The sequence below is a fragment of the Astatotilapia calliptera genome, chromosome 17 (genome assembly GCF_900246225.1).
Source record: "Astatotilapia calliptera chromosome 17, fAstCal1.2, whole genome shotgun sequence".
NCBI lineage: Eukaryota > Metazoa > Chordata > Actinopteri > Cichliformes > Cichlidae > Astatotilapia > Astatotilapia calliptera.
This window is the reverse complement of record NC_039318.1, coordinates 37245656-37268523: the sequence shown is the minus strand read 5'-3', so window position 1 is coordinate 37268523 and position 22868 is coordinate 37245656. Positions and strand designations below refer to the sequence as shown.

General features: G+C 41.1%; 1 protein-coding gene and 1 long non-coding RNA gene across 6 annotated transcripts in view; one reads left to right on the top strand and one right to left on the bottom strand.

Annotated features, from left to right (window-relative positions):
- The window catches only part of hmcn1 (hemicentin 1), an 87328-nt gene extending 78385 nt beyond the window's left edge, over positions 1–8943 (bottom strand). For all 5 annotated transcript variants that reach the window (XM_026146195.1, XM_026146197.1, XM_026146196.1 and 2 more), the window contains exon 1: positions 8146–8943. In XM_026146195.1, coding sequence (XP_026001980.1) covers positions 8146–8440 — 295 coding nt within the window. In that variant the 5' untranslated portion in view covers positions 8441–8943. The remainder of the gene's footprint in view (positions 1–8145) is intronic.
- Positions 8944–14503: 5560 nt separating this feature from the next.
- On the top strand, positions 14504–16925 carry LOC113008639 (uncharacterized). The gene is made up of 2 exons (XR_003270057.1): positions 14504–15460; positions 15687–16925. It is a non-coding gene; the product is annotated as an uncharacterized LOC113008639 (long non-coding RNA).
- The last annotated feature ends 5943 nt before the right edge of the window (positions 16926–22868 follow it).

Sequence of the window (22868 nt, the reverse complement as noted above, 5' to 3'; positions counted from 1 at the left end):
TCCTATTTCCTAAGGACATGATTTTCGATACTATTCATCCATTGTAGGTGGTTTTGTTCAACTTCCTGGTGCAGATGATTTCACGCCTGTCGAGACTGTTCTGTGATGTTTTGTGTGTGAAAGATTCAACTAAGAAATTGGAACAAATGATGTGATTGTGCACCAGGCTGCTAGTAACAAAGTGCCTGAAGACACAATTTAAAATCGGTTCTTTGCTAAGTTGTCTGGTGACGACAGATTCGTTTCATGAGTTAGGCATCGTTTTCATGCTTGGGTGATTCAGAGTTCAGCGTTAAGTAACTTAACAAACACACAAAGTGGCCAAGCCCAAGGACTGAAATGAAAATTAGTGAAAAAACTCAAAGACCTTCAGAAGGTCTGGAGAGTTTATTTGCTTTACATTTACTTATTCTGATAACCTGATTATCTGTATTATAATAAATAGACCTCACTATACCCTAATTGTATGTATACTGTCTGCATCAGAGGGATGCAACATTAAATTTGATATGAAACGCTGCACAAAACGTGGTTTATAAGAAAATCTCAGAGGAATTTGACCATTTTGTTCCACAAACTGAGGGTTTTGCTACACGTCTAAGGTTACTGTTTTCCTGTTCTGGGTCAGACATATTTATCTGACCTGTCCCTAACTCTTACCATGTGTTCTGGGTCTGAGCAGCAAGTCATCTAACTTCATTTAGGAGAGCCGAGTCCTTGAGGATATCAGGTGATTTTGATAACAGCTGCCGCTGGCTGTCTTTTCTTGGTTGGGGGCTTTTAAAGGCTTCTTTCATTTTAGCTGCCGTGTTCTGACTACATTAGTTTTTTGGTCCAAACCACACTTTCAAACGCCCCACTACACAGTCCAAATGGGTAGTTTCCAGCTGCTTGGTGCCAGCTATACCAGCTGCAGGCACACATGTATGATGTTGTATGTTGAGTATTTGCCATTCTGCATTTTTACTGCTTTATTACTCATAATAATAAGCCCAGCCTCTGCACTTTTACTGTTGCCCTTTCATTGAGGCTGTCTTTAAAACAGCATAATCAGTTGATGTCTAGACTACATTATTGAGGAAATTACTTTTCTAAGGATTGTTTTAGCTAACAAATTCATCTGATTTCATTGTTTTGCATCATACACTTAGAGTCTGGAGGACTCATTTGGAACACGTTAGATTTACTCTCATGTAGACCTGACGCCAAAGTTGAACATTCCCATGGTTTGCAATGGCATGATCTCATGTTGGCTGTGACTTCCAAGGCGGTGATTTATTATTCTTTAGTGTGTAAATTGTACACGGTACTACTGAGTGTTAGTACATTTTAGGTGCAACATCTGTAACATTTCAGTGTGGACCAAGTGAGATATTACAAGAGCAATGCGTGTCTTCCAAAATCAAGGCCTGATCAAGGCTACCATATTGTCTACAGTTGAACAGTTCTCTCAAACATGCACAGGAGTACATGTTTGGGACACGAGTGGTATAATTTAGCTTAATACGTGATTACATAGCTCTGAATCCTTAAAACTTAAAACGTATTTCTAACTCGCAGGAGAGAAATAGCAGAAAAGGTGAGCTCACAGAGAATCATCAGTCAACTATGGAGTTCATTTCAGCACTGCAGTTTTTAATAGCAAGGGGGGGGGGGGGGGGTCACTTTCCCTAATCTCAGCCTCAGCTTTGATAAGCACTCTGTGTACCACCATTATGTGCACTACAAAGACAGAAAAAGACATTAACAGCTAGCCAGTTGCTAATCTTTTTAGCTGGTAAAGTGTCAGCTACACTATATGGACAAAAGTACTGGCCACACATTTTAATTTTTAAATTCAGGTGTCTTTGGGCCCACTGCCACAGGTGAACAAATCAAGTCTTCCCTCTTAGATATTTCACAATCAGGAAACGTTTAGGCACCGCAACAACTTGGACACAAGTATAGATAACTTGTTATTAATCTCCGTCTCTCTTCCACAGCATGTCTTCATCCTGTCTTCCTTCTCTCATCCCAACCAATCACATCAGATGGCCCCGCCCCTCCCTGAGCCTGGTTCTGTCGGAGGTTTCTTCCTGTTAAAAGGGAGTTTTTCCTTCCCACTGTCGCCAAAGTGCTTGTTCATAGGGGATGATTGTTGGGTTTTCTCTGTATCTACTATTGTAGAGTCTACCTTACAATATAAAGCGCCTTGAGGTGACTGTTGTGTGATTTGGCGCTGTATAAATAAAATAAAATTGAAGTGAAGTGACAGACCATGTAAAATTACATCATTTTCATTCCTTGCACCTGGCTGTTCTCAGAGGAATATTTTTTGTGTTTGTTACCACTGACCTATGAATTATTCAAACATACACAAGACACTTAACTCAGGGGATGAACCAGCAGCCTCGCACAAAAGACACAAATTTGTTTCCCATTTCTTTCGTTGAATCTACAAAAATATTAACGATCACAGTATTTTACATCAACATAGTGATTCTCAAAAGCTGTTAGCTGAAAACTTGACGCGTTTGGGTGTGTTGCTGGGTCCTGAGAGATGCATCTGGGCCTCGAGCTCCTCCATGTACAGTCCACCAAGGCATCATCAGAAATGGTTTCAGTAAGGAGGTTAGCTTTTAAGAAGCCGCTCTTAATGAAGGGAAAAAAGGCGGAGATGTGCCAAGAACAAGGCAAGAACAAGAACTGGACTGAAAATCAATACTAAAGAAACATCGAAAGAGGCACAGCAGTGAGAGTCTTCAGCCATGGAGGCACGGTGGAGGCTCCGTCATGTTTGGCACTGCTTCATTCATGCTGTTGGGGATTTAGTCAAAGGGTTGCAGTGAGACTTTTAATCCAATACCATCTGGATAGCATCTGAGTGACAGCACCTTCATATTTCAGCATGACAATGATCCCAAAACCAGCATCAAAAACATACCTGGATAGAAAAGCAGTGGAACACGATCGGCCCCTGATCCGTCCTTCCCAGAGCCCAGATCGAAACATTACTGAAACAGTGGGCTCATCAGGACACAGAGCAGAACAAAAGGCAGCCAACAGCCAAAGCTTTGTCCTTCAAGAAGCCTGGAGCACGTTTCCTAAAGACTACTTGAAGAAATGACAAGAAAGCTTTCCTAAGAGTGTTCAGACTGTCTCTAAGAATAAACGTGATCATACCAAATATTGACTTTCAAGCTTTCTAGACTTGTGCAAACTCTGTTTTTGCCTTATATGCTGTAATTCTATGTATGTTTGAGCATTTCAGTAAAACGCCTATTTCTGATTTTACTGGAAAAAGAAAAAGAAAAGGGATGGCTCAAGACTTTTACACAATATTTTACGTCTGGTCATGATAGTCACAAGCTAACCCGTCAACTTACTTAACAATGTAATTATACAGAAGTGCAAGCTCACACATTTTTCACTGTCCAGCACCGCTCCTTCCCAGATGATGACGTGTGTGGAAAATCTTTTATATGAAATTGTTTCACCACTGCTTTCTGTTTCAGGTTCATGTCTTGACAGCCAGACACTTATCCAAAAAACACAAACAAGAGCAGAGCTACAAAAGGTCAAAGGGATACTGGCAGGAGCCCAGACAGTGATGTCAAAGAGTCTAGAAGGTCACAAGGACATTGAACCTCGGGTTGATGAGCCTCCAGTGGAGATTAGAAAACAAGTTCACACAGCAGAGAGAGAAAAATGTTTGACAAATACTTCACGAATGGGCCACTTACTACGCATGGGGTTATGTGGGCCAGTGGATCCTAAGGTCATCTAGATGTGACTGTTTTTTAAAAGGCAAGAAGATCCTTGAACCTTAGGATCTGTAAAGCTGTCGAAGTTTTAAACATAAAGGATAAAGTGTGACGCGGTTTTCTGTAGCAGTCTTCGGGGATGAGCGTCCAAGATGAAAGAAGTCGCTCAGTGACAACTGGAAACCTTCCACTCGTGTGTCGTGAGTTGAACCCACTGAACTACGAGCACCTTGGGCCACGTCATGAGGTGCAGCCCTAAAAGTTAATACCTATTTTAATACTCCGCATCCATTAAAACATAAAACTCACAGACACAGTTTCAGTCTGCCACACTTTTCTCTCCTCCTCTATTTTCTCCCGAACCTCCACCTCTCTCTTTTGGCATTCCTGCCTAATAGCATCATTACTGACTCTGTCCAGCTAAACGCCGGCTGCGCGTAATCTCACACGGGCGGGGCAATTCAGACAAAAAAAAGCTACTCTGGAAGGAAGGAAACAAAGGGACGAGGGGTAGAAAAGGACGCGAACGCCAGCATGGAGGGCTCTGTGATAACGGCCTTTGATCTTGCAGAGAAGGCAGAAGCTATTCCATCATCTCCTCCCATCACTCCGCACTCCTTTGGTCGATCTCCTTCTAACTTAGATAACTTGGATGGAAATTTTTAGCAAGGAAGGCCAACAATTTACTGGAACCAACCCCGAGATCTCGCAGCTGAAACACAAAGAACGTGCAGAATAAAACAAGCAAAACTCCAAGAAACACGTCGGTGGTTTGTTCCATTTTCAAAACCTTCACGCTGATGTCACGCAGGCATGAGTCAGTAAAATCTGTCCATCTTTCATCCTTTCTCTGTTTGGACTTTAGCTTCCACAAACACATTCATTGTAGGGAGACAAAAGACATTACGGTGATTAATGATACTCTCTGCCTAACGTAGATCTTTTTAAGTCTTTATCATATATTTTCAGAGTAGATCAAAGAACCCTAAGTCACAATGGCAACCCTACTCTAGCTCATCTATCTTTAAAATAGAAAAAGTGTTAGGTTTAGGTGTTAACTATCAGTTTTAAGGATAACGGTGTTTCATCCACACTCAATGAAAGTGTAGTCATTTTCACTATATCCTCAGTCCTACTGGAAGTGTGTCGACACCATCAAAACCAGCAACAATGCAAGATAGGACTGGTAGAGCATTACCGCAGATCATAGACGTCACTGACCGCAAAGGGTTTGCAAACAAATATTAAACCCGATTATGCTGTTGTGTACATTTTTGCAAGTTTATTTAAGTCCTCTAAAGTGGAAGACGGTGCTACCCCCAAACGCCTTAGACACCCTCCATTAAGCTGGAGTGTGCACTACAACATAGTGTCAAGGTTTAAAGGCTCTCTGACTTTCCTGGGCACGTTAGGAACCAGGTGCTGGGTTTGGATCCGTCTTAACCTTGGACGGTTAAACATTAACAGGAGCAAGCGTCAGACACTCACAAACACATCCTCTCACAGCGAGGTAGTAGCTACATGGACGTGTGTGTATGTAAGGATGCCAACAGGGCCATGCAGACAGATAAGTGTCTACCATTTTATTTCCTGTCATTGTCATGCAGTGTTTGTTTCTTTAATTGAAACAATGCACAAACTGGCATTAGTCTTGGGCTAGAGGCCACGTTTCGTAGCTCGGGAAGAACGGAAGCATCGTGAAATGAGTTTAATTGTCTGTAAACTCTCAAATAAATGTTCCAGAAGTGCAGCGAGTCTGTTTGCAACGCACCTTTGGCTTCTCTGCATGAGCCTGAAGTCCTTATTGACAGATTGATCGTCAGACTGCAGCCAGAGAAGCGAGATGTTCGTGTTTGTAGCTGTCCAGGACTCTTCTGTACAGCCACTTCTCTCATTAAGCGAATGCCCATTTCAAGAGTAATGACATATTGTATTGTTAAGAACACAGGCAGACTTCAGCGGTAAACACACAGCCCTTGCACTGTGGTAAAATGACTTGTGAAGGATCCTGTGCCTTTCTTTCTTTCTCTGCCTGCAGGATGGAGGAAAGGGGGGAGGCTTCCTGACTGATCTTCCCACACAGGCCTGACCCCAATATCCAGGCATCCTCCTGACTCTTTAGCTTCACACACGTTCAGGCAAGCACGCACAGACACAAAGATTGCAAACACACTCTCTTGTTTACAGTGTCGGATTGCAGTGTAAATAAAAAGGGAAGCTCTGATTTAAAAGCAGCCAAGTCAAACAGGAGGGACTGCGTTATCGCACCACGTTGGATGCAAAGCAGAGAAAATGGATCCGCGGCACAATGAAGCAAACCCTTAATAAAACAAAACCGACTCTCTCCGAGGAGCCGGGATTTTGTTGGAAAAGGACAAAAAGTGGGAGAGAGACGGGGTCAGAACATTTGGCAAAATGCTCTGCTACCCCTGCTTGCAGTGCGCTGCAGTAATCATTCCTCTATTCCGCCGGGGGTGTCGGAGCACACATCCTGACATCCTCGTAAACACTTTAAGAAGCAGACAAACGTCACAAACACAGAGAGGAGTCGACGCTGGAGCGCTCAATCGAGCTGTTGTGTTTCACTACCAAAGGATAATCTTATAATCACTTCTCAATGAAGTCAACATTTCCTCTAAATTAAACCCTTCAGTTACACAAACAGGTTAAAACCGCAGCATTCTTTCACTACTGTCTCTCTGTCCAAGAGCATCGCTAATCACCTAAGATTTACTTTCCCCACAGAGGCACGCACTAATGAATTCATCATTTGTAAGATTTGTGTATACTGTGCATTTTTTCCTCCTTGAATATAATTATTATTCTAGGCACAGAGCAGACTGAAACAATGATTGAAGAAATGTGCTTCATGAGAATTTGTGACATGCTGAAACTGAAAAGAGAAAAAAAACATCTGGAATAGGAATCTGTGTCTTCACCTCACAGATCACCTCCGTCTATTCATCTTTTCTTTCCATCCTTCAGATCCTGGAATGTTTGTTGCTCCGAGTGCATTTAGAAAAAATGTAGGTACTCTACATACAACATTAAAATACGAAAGCATTGTGTTTCATGCACTTTGTGAAGTAATATTCACGAAGCACATTTTGCAGAATGCTACGTATGGAAACTAAACATTAAATGCATGCAACAGCATGTCTTCATCCTGTCTTCCTTCTCTCACCCCAACCAGTCGCAGCAGATGGCCCCGCCCCTCCCTGAGCCTGGTTCTGCCGGAGGTTTCTTCCTGTTAAAAGGGAGTTTTTCCTTCCCGCTGTCGCCAAAATGCTTGCTCACAGGGGGTCATGTGATTGTTGGGTTTTTCTCTGTGTGTAGGGTCTACCTTACAATATAAAGCGCCTTGAGGCGACTGTTGCTGTGATTTGACGCTGTATAAATAAAGTTGAATTGAATTGTGGTACACTTAAATGCTGGTGAAAAGTAACCATTGAGCCTCCTTGTTTTGAATGAAATAATCACGAAAGGGGCTTCCACTCGCTGGGCCCACGTCCTCATTTTAGTTTTGACAGCGTTCTAGTAGGTAAAGGTGATGCTTGGACATGAATTGAGCTGCGGTTTGGGGACTGGTGACAGTCTAGCAGATCCTCATGCACTAAATAGAAGTGAAGAAGTTAAAGAATTGAGAACAAGGAGGGAGGGTGGGGCAGGTAAACGAGAATGAACAGCTTGCAGAACTGAGGGAACCTATATAGATGACAATCGGAAAGAGCGTGTTTGGAGGCGTGGTCCCACTCCTGAAATTCCGATACATAATCTCCAATTAAAGAGACAAAGGTGAGTCAACATTACCACCCAAATATTCAAACCCTAAATGATGACTTTAATCTGCTGTTGTTCAATAAGACCAATAAGACTGATGTCCTCAGTCTTACATTACTCTTCACAAGGACTCCGTTCTTGTCAGATGTGTGTGTTGAATATTTGGAAATGTTTTTATCTTGTATGACCCCCCCCCCCCTCCCCATGCACCTCTGAAGACTAATACTAGCCAGGGATACTGTTTGACTGCCCAATAAAATACAGCCTAGGCATTAATTTTCAGAATGAGAGAGCACCCACGAGTGATGATAATCATCAAGCTGCACTGCAAACCTAAAGCCACACAGTAACCCTGGCGGAATGCTAATGATACAGTGACCGCCAGGCTGAACATCTGTGCGAGATGAAATGCCCCAGAAGTGCCTCCCGTGGAGGTGTGAGGAGGTTAAGGCAGTCAGAGGGCGGCCTGTGAGCAAACTATCACATTTGTCACACCTCTGTCTGCTTTTGTTTAGACTGCGAAGAGTAAGCACCAAATCATCACATTTAAAGAGAAGAAAAACAAGAAAAAAGAAGCAGAATTGACCTAATCAAACCATCTCTTCGTCTCTTATTACATTACCTGGGTCGTGAAAGGGCACCAGGGCAAAGTTATACAAAGGTCTCTTCGGTCTGCTCAGGGATGTCTCCAAAATCTTGGATGCGCCCTCTATCACTTGGACCAAGTCGTCGTACATGGAGCCGGTCACATCAAAGACAAACGCCAGGGTGGATGCGCCCTCCGGGATGTCCTCCTTTACGGCCCCCGTGTTTGCGTCTTGCCCTGCGGCCAGCGCCACTGAGAGGACGAGCGGAAGCCACATCAGTGATCCAGGAGTCTTCTCTGTCATTGTTTCACGATATTTTGTTTTCGCCATTGGGAAACTCAGAGTGAGTCTCGAGATAGAGGCAGAGACATCTGGCTCTCACCAAAAAGTTTTGAAAATTTATAAGAGTTGATCAAATTCCCAGCATCAGCGAAAGAAACACGGGAATCTCCCGGTGCAGCTTTCGAGCGCCTACTTTTTGGTTCTCCTGCAGTCTGTTGTTTCCTCTCAACGCTCAAGCTTAACTTCTGTTCCCAGCAGCTGTGGCAGCCCCTGTTCCCTCAGATCTGCAGAGTCAGAGCCCCTGTTCAGCTCTGTCATACAAAGACCACCTCTCAGCTGGCCAGAAAGTCTCCAAGGCGCAGACTACTTCCCATGCACAATAGCAGCGCTATGATTGGACAAGATGTTTTGGGTGAGTTCCTTTACTTCAGCAACGACACAAAAGTACCACAGTACGATTATTTCTTAAAAGCTGTCGTTATAATTCATTTTTGACAGATTCTTTTTAAATACCGGTGTAAGCTTTGACGCCGGGGCATGAACTGGACATGCCTGGGACGCTCACCTAAAGTGAAACGAGCTGAAATAAATGAAGGTCTGCAGTATTGGGGATTTTGAGCACTACTGCCATCTAGCGACTGCAACTTGGCTTTTACACAAATTTTGTGTTAACCCAGTTGTGTTAAAGGTTTTTAATAAAAGGCCCATTTTATTTAAAAAAAAATAGTAATAATAATAATTTAAAAAAAACCCTCATTGTCAGTATCAAAACTGAAGATCGTTTTGCATGGAAAGAAAATCAAATGTTTATCAGAAGTTTTTATTGGGACATTAACGGCAGAAAAATGACTGCAAAAGTAATTTTAATTTGCTCTTATTTAAGATGAGAAGAAATTTATTTATCCCGAGGGAAATTCTTTTGTCATAAACATGCTCAATGCAGCAAGAGGAAAAGTTAGTGCAGAAAAAATAAAATAGCATAATTATCAGCGCGAGTAATTATGACAAGTTACATGTTAGAATCAGAATCAGAAAGGGTTTTATTGCCAAATGTTGAGCAGGTTTACAACATTAGGAAATTGCTGCGGTGCTTCAGTGCAAACATACTGTCATAAATTACGCTAAAATAGACATGAAAATAAAAATAAGAATAAGAATTAAAAGTGCAATGAATAAAAGAGTAGCAGCATGTAATGGGGGAATGAAAAAAACATTCAACATACAGATGAGTAATAATATTGCACAATCTGTGGGAATAAAATGCATTCATATTAATCCTATAGGATTAATATAATAAAGTCACCTACAGAGTGATGAAGAGTTGTACAGTCTCATAGCCACTGGTAGGAAGGATTTCCTGTGGCGGTCAGTTCTGCATTTAGAGGCGATGAGTCTTTGTGCTCCGATGGCTCCTGGGATGAGAGGGATGGTCTATGATGCTGAGAAGCTATTTTAATATTCTCCTCTCAGACACCTCCACCAGGTTCTCCAGTCGGACACCCGGGACAGAACCAGCCAGCTTGTTCAGCATCAGCTGTCTTCACCCCACTGCCCCAGCACACAGCTGCAAAGAACACAGCACTCTCTACCACAGAGTGATAGAGCATGGTCAGCATTTTCCTACAAACATTGAAAGACCTGAGCCGCCTCAGTAGGAAAAGCTGGCTCTGCCCTTTTTTGAAGACAGCGTCTGTGTCCAGTTTACAGCCAGTGTGTACCCCCAGGTACCGTTAGTCCTCAACTACCTCCATGTCAGCCACTCTGATGAGTTCTTCATGTACATCTGAAAAAACAAGCCAGGACCCTTACTGCAAACTTTAATCAGTTTTGAGTGTTCACAGCGGGTGTTCACCAAGTTATTGTTATTATTATTATTATTATTATTATTATTATTATTATTATTATTATTATTATTATTATGAAGGAAGGCTCAGAGGAGGCTGGAGACAGTTACCATCATGGGCTCATCTGGTCAGGATGAGAATGAACAGTCATCAATCACTTGCAGGTTTCTCGTTTTATTGAATAATCAGCATTAAAGGAAAGACACGCATGAACTGCTAACTCTGAAAGGAAACAAAGTGTGATTTAAGTAAGTCAGTAAGTTAAAATAATGCATGAACTCTGGAGCCTCAAACAGAAACTCATCTCAGCTGCCGCCCCATGTGGGAGTGAAGAAAAAGAGAGCTGTAGGTGAGTGCGGTCCTTATATAACAGGTGACAGGTGAGTGCAATCAAGGGCAAGCCCCACACCCAATCAACGGTGAGGAAAAGAAACAAGGTGCATCTGGTGAGGTGAGTGTGCTGAAAGGTGAGTCTTTACAACACTTATTATTATTATTGGATTAAGATGCCAAACATCAGTTATTTACTTGCATTCTTAAACAGAAATTAATTACTGAGTTGTCAGATAAGTCATGTAATGAATTTTAAGTTTTAAAAGGTTTTGGCAGATTTCAATAATGTTTGTGTTTTTTATGACAAGTGATCGAATAAATCTCTTAAGCAATAAATATCACACCTGTTTTCTTTCTAACATGTCAAATGTGTTTTGATGAATGTTTAGACAGTTTTGATTCATATCGAAATGAAACTAATTCATTTGTTTACTCTTGATGTTGAAGTTCTTGAGACTTTCAGATGGATCAAACTTCAGTTGGTGCACTCATGATATTACTATCTGGAAATAAAGACCTCTGAGAGTCTCCATTACAGGTTTACATTTCTGTTTCACCACTGCGATGCTCATAAGTTTTATTTTAGTTTCTAGCTTCAGTCCCAGGCCAACAACCTTTAAACCATTTTGCCCATTAAGGGCCAGAACTGTGTGAGATATCAGGTGTAAAAGGATCACAATGTCTTTAAAAGTGGAAACTTTTTTATCAATGGCAACAGTAAATGATTACCTTGTTTGGCCACTAGGTGGAGCTAGTCAGCCACAGACGTCCTGCCTTTTTTCTTTCTTTTTGCTTTTTTGTAAATTTAACCAAAAAAAGGGGCGGGAGGGGGTGATTAGTACTGTAAACAGTGTCGCTGATTACAAACAACAGAACGTTTATAGCATATATCAAAAATAAATGTAGCTCTTAAAATGATGGGAGACATTAATCGCCTGTCTTTTCCAAGGATAATTTCACGAGGTCTTTAGCGGAGGATGTGGGTGGAAAGTTACACGGAAAAATTCAAATAAGAATCCAAACCTCTCTAACCAAGATTTGCTAAAACCATGTAGGAGGAGAGCAGCTGCCTGTGAGAATTTTGCATGGCAAACAAACAGGGAGGTTAAAGCTATTTGAAAATGCACTGGGTACAGAGAAATGTGTCTGCAAGGCAGTGATTATACAACACATTTCTCTGTATATTTAAATCACATCTTAAAGGGGATCGTTAGCACATTCCAATTTCACAGCTTTCTAGCAATATGATCAACCTATCACAAAACAATCTGCAGAAGTAAACGTGTTGGCACACTGTGAATTTACACTCCTTCATTCCCTGGAAACAAGTGTATCTACTATTTAACACACAAGAGCTGTGTTGCAAGCACTGACATGTGCTATGACTTGCTTTTAAGGTAAACACCACATTAGGTTAGCTGATAGGGCCATGACAAACAGCTGAACGTTGTTTAAGTTCTGTAGAAGTCGATGCACTTGTTTCCACAATACAGTCCAGCGAGCAGAAGTTTACATGAACCTTTCTGACCTTGACACTGCAAAAGGGCAAATGTTTAAAAAGGATGTGGCAGTCAGTTAGAAAAGAATGAATCTTAATATTACAGATAAACATAAAACCTTTTAAGTAAAGAACAAAAACTGTATTAATGCAAATCAGTGCTTAAAGGTTAAATTAGGTTCTGTACTGGCCATGGAGCAAATCACAGCACACAGACGGACCTCACCAATATACGAAATGACCTCAGACTAACTTATCTCTGTAATAAGGTTGCTGTCCTCATTTAACTTCACCTACGTATACACAGGAAATTCCTCATCACCTGTGGAGATCAGGTATCACCCACTCATTGTTTTTCTTGTGGGGTTCCACTGGGAAGCCGTCTGGGTCCCTCAATTTTCTCCTTATGCATGCTGCCACTTGGCAACCTTATCAGACAGCATGACATTTGTTTCCATAGTTACACAGATGCTACACAGCTATGTGTTTCTATAGAGCCGGATGACGTGGCTGCAAACCTTTTAAAACTTAAGACAAAATTTAAATTATTTTATTGGACCTTAAAATCAAACGAGATCTGTTCGTCCATAAGGTGGGGACACTAGCTGACAGAGTAAGAATTTATCAGAAAGAAAGTCCTGCTCCATCTCTGGAAATGCCAAGACACGACACGTCCCGAACCGTCGTGACTCTGAAAACTTCCATCGTGCATTTCCAGGAAGTTGAGTCTGTTCATTAAACATTGCGTCACTAATCCAGGTGACTTCTTCAAAAATGTTTCGGATGAACAGAATGAACTTCCTGGCATTTCCTTACCTGGATGATTAAACACGCATCAAGTCATTCATGTATGCATTATGCATTCGTTCCCAGTAGACTGGATTACTGCAGTGCCCTTTTTTTGCTGGACTTCCCCCAAAAATCCTCATTACTGTGCAGCTTCTCTAGAATTCTGCTGCAGGGTTATGCTAACATGTTAGCTACTGAATGCGCCACAGAGAGCCTCCCTTAAAAAAATCAGCAAAGCAAACCTTACTGAGAATTTCAAGAAGCTGTTAAAAGGACGCATTTTTAAGCTGATATTTGCTTCCACTCAACAATAAAACGACCATACAGCCGCACCTACTGAGCTCAACGACATTTAGCAATCAGGTAGATAGAAACCATAGCAGATCTTCTTCATCAGTGTTTACTAATGTATTATTTGTATGTTCCTGTGTGTTTCTATTTCCGTGTTTCTATTTCCGCGAGGTTGGTTTGTTATTTAAATGTCTGCTTAATATTTAGGTGACCTTGGTTCTTATGTTTTTATGCCCGTGAAGCTTTTTGAAGCTCTATATGTGATGATGGGCTTTACAAAGAAAACTGAATTGAACTGAACTGTTTCTGTGATTGTTGTTTTAACGGTGACACAGCTGCACAGATTTACTTAATAAACACAACAGTGGAAGTAGGTCAGTTTGTACAACAACTGTCCCGAGCATACAGCCACCACAGCTCTGATCTAAATACAAAGAATTAATGATTTACTTTGTAAACCAGCAGGCATGGAGCCCGTGTTGTCATTGGACCAGTTACACGTCCTGCCTCACAGTCACGTCCCGTCTTTGGTGTGACTCACACCGGTTTTTGAGTTAAACATCACCTTGATAGCAAAAGCTTATTTTATTGTGTTGAACAGGGTTCAGCGCACAAGTGTAGAACATTTAAAAAAAGAAGAAGAAAAAAGCCAGCGGTACATTACAGCAAATACGTTTCTTTTATTGATGCCCTCTCATCTTATGATTAAACATCTTCTGAAAACTGAAGCATTCCCTCCTTTGTCAGCCGTTGGTGGAAAAACAATACGTCACTTTCTTTTATCACTGTTTAAAATTTAACAGGACTCATTATGGCAACCAGTTTGTTTGTTTCAGGTTCTGTCAAGCGTTGGAGGTTTGGCAGGAGTACAGACGCCCGAGACAGAGATTTACCAAACGTGCCAAAGCCAAACAGTTCAATGGACTCCGAGTTAAAGTTGTGCAACTTCCTTTATAGTTTCACAAGAAATCTAAAGCTAACACACGCACTGACTTTATACTACCGCTTTCAATTACTCTACCGGCACTTTCCAAATGATATAGCAGTGAGACCTGGGAAATGGCCTGTATTTGGGTCATTCTTACTATTCGGTGCCATTTGAGTCCTAATGACATAATATGGTATATTTAGTGTAAAACTTGTCTAATGCTTATTTCTAAACCATTTTCTTGTATGTTTAACCCCCCTCTACCATAGAACACATTGATATATACACAGGATAAATACATTAAAAGTAAATTACTTTTATTTTAGCACAAGTCACTAAAGTACTATGTCCCCAGTCATGCTTGCTCGACTTCAGTTACAAATATAACTTAAAAAAAAAAAAAAAAAATCTAAATTTTTTATCATTTCTGGATTGGCTTATTTCTAATGTTCCTCATCAAATGTTCTTTTTTATTATTAATGCATGTTTAATACTTAAAATCTTTAAAAAATGTTGTGTCCCTGAATCAACTGTCACCCCTGTTACTCTGATAAGAATTCCATAGAACACATCACCTGATTATTCTTTTAGTCACATGACACTCCCGGATGTAACATATTTTGGAGGGAAAACTTTCAAGAAGAAGACGAGTAAGTACCACTCTTTAATCAACCCTTTTTTCAATGTTTTAGCAAGATTTTGTAATGTGGCAAAGCATAACACGTCCAACCTGTTACGCTTATTAATAGTGGAAACAATTTTTTTTTTGTAATTTTTATAATATGGCTAATAAACATGTTAAAAATGGTTCTTAGTGGTCACCATGTACTAGCTTGTTGTTCATCATACTAGTAGTAATGGCTAAGTTTAGCATAAAATCTCCCCCCTGATACCGTCACCCCTGTTATTGCTATGCACTGTAACAGGGGGGACACATGGTAACAGGGGGGACGTAAGATGATAGAAGTTTAGTGTTTAGGGTTATTTATACAAGTGTGTATTGGTAATTATTATTAACCTGTATATATATACTTTTAGAAGATTTTGAATAGTATACATTTTTCAGGGAATGGCACCAATGTCTGCTGCGGAGAAGCAGCGGCGCTACCGAGCACGTCGTGATGCTGACCCTGAGAGAAGACAGATATATCTCAATAAAGAGAAAGAGAAGTGGAGAAAGGACAGAGAGGAAGGGGGAAAAAAAAGAAAGTGGCAGATCTCAGTGAACGACAGAAGAGAGCACAGAGAAAGCAGTGGCGAGAAAGGAAAAGAAAGCAGAGGGCTAGTGCCAAAGGCAGGACAGAATTTGAGGCTATGAATACTCCTCCCCTAAGTCCAGAATATTCCCTAGAGCCAGAAAATGCCCCGCAACCAGGACCCTCAAGGTTAGAAGAAGAGTTGACAGTTCAATGCTTTGCTGATTAGGTAGATTTTGTATTTGAATGATAAAACGTGATTTTGCCCTAAAAAGAGAGAGAGAAAGAGAGAGAGTGAGTGTGTGTGTGTGAGTCTACCTGCCTAATACATCCAACGTCTATCTTATACTGTATCTAAACATTTATCTAAACATATATATATATAATAATTGTGACAATATTTCCTGTGTTGTAGGCAATACATTGTTGGACGAAGGAATATTAGACAGGGAAGAAGGAGACTCAAGAATGAAATTAAAGAGCTAAAGGCCTTGTTGGAAAAGGAAAAGAGGAAAAAAGAAAAATACAAGAAGAGGTGCCAGCGTTTGGGTGGGGAAAAAAAATCCCCACGTTCTAAAGTGGATGCACTGCTGCGTCATGAAACAGTTAGCAACACAATTAGGAAAAGACTATTACTGCAGGAATCAATCATTGAGGAAATCAGGAATAAATACAAAAACACCAAAAAGGAACGAGAGAGGCAAATTATTGCAAAAACGACAATAGGAAAAATTATAAAGAAATACAGGCTACAGAGGGCTGCACAGACAGCTCTAGGCTTTTCAAAAAAGCGTGGTCAAAGACAAGATGGAGGGCTCATAACCTTTGAAAGAAAGGAAAGCAATAGATTACCAGTTGATTGCAAGCAGAAAATAAAGGCCTTCTTCTTAAGAGATGACGTCAGTCGGATGACAACAGGACGAAAGCAAACTAACTCAAAAGAAAATAAAAAAACAGAAACGTTTGCTAACTGATTCACTGAATCTGCACCATAAGTTTCTTTCAGAAACTGAGCATCAGGTCTCATATTCTTGTTTCTGCACCTTAAGACCATTTTGGGTTGTGGTGCCCACAGAAGCTGATCGTGAAACCTGTCAGTGCAGGACACATGAGAACTTACAGTTCATGGCCAATGCCCTGTATGTCCAAGGTCTGTCAGCAACAAAACACATTGAAGAGATGGTAGATGCAACAATGTGTGATGCTAAATCCAAAGTCTGTGCATATGGTGAGTGCAAAGACTGTTTCAGTACAACACACACACTCTTGAGACCTCCTAACAACACAGAGATAGCCTTTACCAAGTGGTCTCTAGAAGAGAATGAAAAATTAAATGATGGAGAGGTATCTGGTAAAAAGTCAACAATTACAGTGAAGACAACTGTCATGACAACAGAGGATGCACTTGCAGGGGAATTTCATGACGGACTACTCAGATTTAGGCGGCACGTCTTTAATATCCGATGGCAGTATAGAGCCTACAGACAACTGAGAGAAAATCTGAGAAACGATGAATGTCTGCTACATGTAGATTTTTGAAGTTTCTTTAAGGTGGTATTTTTTGTCACTGATGTTATGTCCACCCTGTTTCTCCTCTGTCCACCCTGTTACCTGTGTGTTTCTTTTGTTAATTAAATCAAATCAACAAACATAATGCATGTCTCTTTGGTTATTGGGAGGGAATGAATCAGCAAAATTAAGTTACTTAAAAATGGAGCCAATTTTTTTTTAATATTCCCTTTGAATCTAAAAACAATCTTTTGAAATTACACTGTGTCTTAAAACTGAACCTGTCTTCTTTCAATATAATGCTTGTTTAAAATACTTCCTTGAAATTTCCTTGCAGATTTTAAAAAGGGACATTGTAGCTTTTAGAAAATGTAAATATTACTATAACTGTGCATTCAAAACAGTTATTAATAGAAAATTGAATGTCCTGTAACAGGGTGGACATTTGGCACGTCATGGTAAAGACTTTGATTTTAAAAAATATTATAATATAATATCCTTAGCTGGACCAATACATTTTTCTTATAGGTTGAAAATCCCTCTTTTAGATGAAATGTTAAAATAATTCAAAATTTTGTATTTTTTGATGAAGAGTGATCACACTGAAATGGCACCGAATAGTAGGAATGACCCATTTGTATAGCGCTTTACTAGTCCCTAAGGACCCCAAAGCGCTTTTCACATCCAGTCATCCACCCATTCACACACTGGTGATGGCAGCTACATTGTAGCCACCCTGGGGCGCACTGACAGAGGCGAGGCTGCCGGACACTGGCGCCACCGGGCCCTCTGACCACCACCAGTAGGCAACGGGTGAAGTGTCTTGCCCAAGGACACAACGACCGAGACTGTCCAAGCCGGGGCTCGAACCGGCAACCTTCCGATTACAAGGCGAACTCCCAACTCTTGAGCCACGATCGGAAAGGAAGTGAGAAAAGTGCAGTCACCTTGTAGCTGCAGCGTTTTTGTACTGTGCTGTGTTGTTGTTTCCCACGATTATCTACAAAATCTTTTTTAAAATCTTGCTTTCTGTTTTCAGAATGATGCTGGGAAGAGATTTCTTATGACAAACAATGAGGTATGACTGGTTTGTAAATCTGCATACATGCAGGTAAGTGGAGAGTGCACACAATACCAATGTCACGTTTTCCTGGCTGAGAGCAGGCCTTTGGGGCATTACAAGACACAATGTTCTTCTATTACGAACAGTAAACAACTCCTCTTTTTACCACGAGCAGTCCTGCAAAATTAGAGTTTGTCGTCTTTTTACTTTAATAAATTTAAAACTGTAATAAATATTTTAACTACTACTTAAACTAAGATCACTGAACAAACTGAACAAATGTGAGCTTGTTGATTATATATTGGATGAAACAGAGTGTATAAAAGCAAGATACAGTCATGATGTTAACAGTAACACATGGAGTCCTTGTTAGTAACTTTCAAACTTCTGCTGAGCACTGAGGTAACGACAGGAAGTAAAAAAGCACAGTGCCAAGGCACGGTACAGTTTCTCTCTGATAACTAATACCTGCCTGCACTGCTAGAAGGTGCTAGAATGGATGACTATGATTGCATCAGTCAAAGCGAGTAAACGTTAGTTTAGATAATACTTTGGAAAGATTCAGCGCGCACAAACCAGCTGAGCCACTGTCTCTGCGCATGCTTGTGTCTCAATGCAGGCTGCCGGGACAAGTGTGACTTTAGCACACAAACATGTTCCGCATGACACATGCGCTCCATCATTCCAGTAAGCCAACCAGAAAGGCCGCCCTGAGGCCTGGTGCTCTGTCGCCCGACAGACCTAATCCCCGGGCTTACTCCCTCTCATCTCACTAAAGTCCCCCCTTTGTAGTGAACACAACTCATTTGGCCAATGAGGCTCACTGGTTTTGCGCGCACACACAACAACATACCCTTTGTAATCCGTCCCTATTCTCTCTTTTATCTCTTTTTCCCACTCTGGGTTCATCCCTTTCATAAACATACACTGTGTGCAGTATAGACATGGGTAACCATGCGAGTATAAGCATTTGGGAGCACAAACAATTGTCCTCATTCCCTCGTTCTAACCGCAGGCTACAGTGTGCAGTGATAAGAATATATCCTCCTCTTTCCTAGTTAGCTATTTTTTTTTTAATTATAGTCAGTTCAAATCATGAGGAGAGATGAGACGCAATAAAGGAATTTAGCTGAAACGTTACGTTTAAAGGTACGGCAGACTTTACGCATGAGTACAAAAGACACTGATAGTTGTTTTTAAGACAGGCTGCACTGCATTGTTTCATCCGGGAAGTCAGGCAGTGCTGGAACAGACAAACAAGCAAAGAAGAAGTTTCTCCCTCTGTCAGATCTAACGGGATCCCATTTGTTCCCTGTTCAAGAATCTGGGCTCTGGCACTATTTGATCTGCGCATTCTTCCCTTACAAAAACCCCACATTAAAAGCTGGTTGCATAATTAAATGCTCGGCTTTGTTTTTCACAGGCCAGGAACTCAGCGACGCTTCGAGAACAGCGTGCGTACGTGTGTGCGTGCATGTGAATAAATGGGCGTGCCGGAAAGTGAAAGAGAGAGTACAACAACAACAAAAAGAAAGGAGGAAAAAAAACAGACAAGGGCGAGAGAAGCGTGAGGAAGGAGCGCGCGAGCCGGAACAAGCTGTAACTTAGTAAGGTCAGGTGACTTCTTATTTACACTGGAAGATGTGCGCGTTTGTCCCAATTCACTGCGGCTCTCGCTGTGTTGTCATGGACACAAGATCGTGCCAATTGAAGACCCCAGAAAGGACCGGAAACAGGCCAAACAAGTTGCGACATTAAAAGAAGCCCTCCAATAATATGAAAAAAAGCGCAGTGGTACAGCTATAAACCTCAGTAGTTTTGCAGCTTTTTGCACAAGCTTGACATCATGAGTCACATTAAACAAAACTTTTTCTTTTTTTCTGTGAACCTCAACCACGTTTGTTGGAACTCGTGTCGTGCTGTTTGGAAACTGTTGCAAGGTGTTTTACCACATGACTAACATGACGGGAGATTTTACAGATTCTTATTGTACGCAAAATCTTTGCACAGCAGTACTGGAGCTGTTAGGAGGATATGAAACTGTGGATGTTAAAAGCTAATGTAACATTTAGGCCTTTGCAGTGTAGATTTGGGTCAGTCATATGACTTGTGGGATCTGAGTAATTGCCAATTCCTCTCTACTTCTCTGATAAATGGACCAGTCGACGGTCATCGTCTGCGCTAATCCGTTTCTGTCCTTTTTTTTTTTGCTGAGCGTGAATGTTTACAACCTTTTTTGTGGAAGTGAAGACGCGGTGGGACAACAGTAACAAAACGTGTCATCAAAAAGAGGATTAAGGGTAAGCACTGCGTTAGAGACGCGGGGAGGAGGATGTGGGTGAAGAAATGAATGTCTTATGCAATGAAGACACAACGTCCATCATTCTCTTGATCACCAGTTGGTCTTTCCTCCCTTCTTCACGCGTGAACCTGTGCGCCGGTCATAGAAAAGACACAAGCAGGAATATTGTGAGAAAGAAGGCCTCATCTTTTCTCAGACGAGCATTTTCTCAAAACATTTCCCCGAACTTATTTTCTCGAAAGAATGTCTGCTATAACCGCAAAACGACTTTCTGACAATAAAGTCTTTCACGGCCCACGTATGCTTGACAGAAGGCGTCAATATTTGTGTCAGGCGTGCAGTGTTTTGTGCGAAGAGGGACGTTTTGTCTTCGCGCAGGGATGCGTCAGTCAAGAAGCAGAAAGTCTCACTTCCCATAGCCTTGAGGAAGCGGAATTGTGGATGTTTGCCTTATAAGAACACGGGACAAAATGCTCAGACTGCGTGTTTGAAACGCAGAAAAACACAAAACACGGACTGACGTGCAGCAACTGCACATCTTTTAGAGGCTTTGAGAAAAATCCAGATTTTAATGATCCAGTCATGTGAGTTTTCACTACATAGTTTCCTACTTCCTCTGAACAGAAGGATCCTCTGTGCTAAACAAAATGATAGTGACAGTTCATCGCGTCTCCCATTTTGCTGGTATTTGCATCAGTATTGTTATTTTTCAATGCCTCACCTATTATAACACACATGCACTGGGATCTTGGTCCCATAATTGCTTCACATCCAGCCTTTAGGCTGTCTTTAATGCATGTTCAACTACAGAGGAACTGGATCATTTCTAGGCAAAAAATACACAACTCATAATCACACACACAAACTCAGGACACATCTTCACCACTACATGCTGTTTTAAAAACAAATTTATGTTCCAGCCCTGCCTTCCTCTGTGGCACCAACAAAACTCACGTGGACAAGCTTCAGATTACTAATATAATTCACCATGGAAACACAAACACACCAAGCGAAGGCTTCTGAGGCAGATTTATCTGTGGGCAGAGGTGGTCACAAGGTCACTGCAGGTTTTCCTGTATGAGAGAAAGTGTGTGTGTGTGTGTGTGTGTGTGTGTGTGTGTGTGTGTTTGCTGTACGCGTGGTGTGAAGCAGGTGACCTTTTCTTGTTGCTTTCTAAATGAAGACATTTATTTAAGATATGTAACGTGTAGTCGCACGTGTCCGAGGTTGTAAGACATGTGACACGAGAAACACTGAAGGTGTATTATGCCCATTTACATTTTGGGTATGTCTCCTCATTATAACACCATTATGGGTCAGGACATATTTGCCTTCCCCAAGGACATGATGTTTTCACAGTTTATCTGACTGCAGGATTATGCAAAAACTACCATGACAATCTTCATGAAAGTCAGCTGAGAGGTGCAGCATGGACACAGGAAAAATCCACTGAATCATTCATTCGATTGAAGTTGAAGTTTTCTCAAATGAGGTATGAAAGACTCGAGCCCCCTCACAACCCTATATTGGATAAGTGGTTAAGGAAATGGATGGATTAAGGTGCCAGCCACACAGGCCTGGATACTGGTTGCTAAAATCCTGGCAACTCATAATCTTTGTAACCTCTAACAACCAACAAACAGCTGCGATTCAAATTTTTATTTCCTCGGTTTGGCATGAAGGAATATTTTCCCCAGTAAACAGTGAAGACCAAGGAGTCTCTGTGTGACTGGACTTAATTAAAATATGATGGTACCTGGACTCAGGACCCTGTTTTTTTTTTTTTTTTTTTTTGGAAAGCACAACTAATTTTGCAGACGGCATTAGGAGGCTCTACGATAAGCAAACCTGCCAAGGGAGCTGCCTGCTGCAGTGCTGGCCAATGAAAATAATGCAATTTTAAGGCCTTTTTGTATCGGCTTAACTATTCAGACCCAGAAAAACATCTGTGTTTTATGTACAGTCTGTGCAAAACACACACTAACTGCATCGTTACTTCTGTGTGTACATCAAACTGAGCTATTATTACTACCTTATCTGTCAACAGCAGTTGCTTGAGTTGGCTGCTATAGTAACCGCTAACCAGGTTTGCAGTACATTTTGCAGCTTTGACCAAACAAACGTTTCTAACAGTCTAGATCTTTATCTTCTCCTCGCAGTGGAGCATTTCCTGCAGGCAATATTTTTACAGTGACAGATATTTCGAGATGTTAATTATTTATTTGCTTATGAATAAATAAATAAATAATTAAGCTAACACTTATCTACTTAAATGTATATTATCTTTATTGTATAGTATCTGTATGTCATAGCTGTTTCCATTCCAGCTTTAAAGGTGAGCCGCTGTCTTAACATTTGAATGTGTGCAGTGCAGATTGTGTATCCACATGCTGGGTGAGGGCACAAGGCAGGAGCTTACCTGTCTCAATGTGAAATCCCTATCTCTTTATGTTTGTGTCATGTAATTTGCATAAATACCTAGTTTATTGGGTTAAATATTATTAAAACAGCCCACCCTGTACAGGAGGAGAGCTAGTGTAGTCAGAAGGAAAACTTCAGTTTTAATTCAGTGAATGCGAGTGGTGACTTTATTTCTTCGATACTAACTAAAGTGGTCACAAAGGAAAAGCTAATGCTATTTAGTAAAACCCCCTATTATTGAACTAAAGAAGGCAACGACCTCAGGCGAAAAACTCGTCCTCAACCTTAAAGTGTTTTTATTT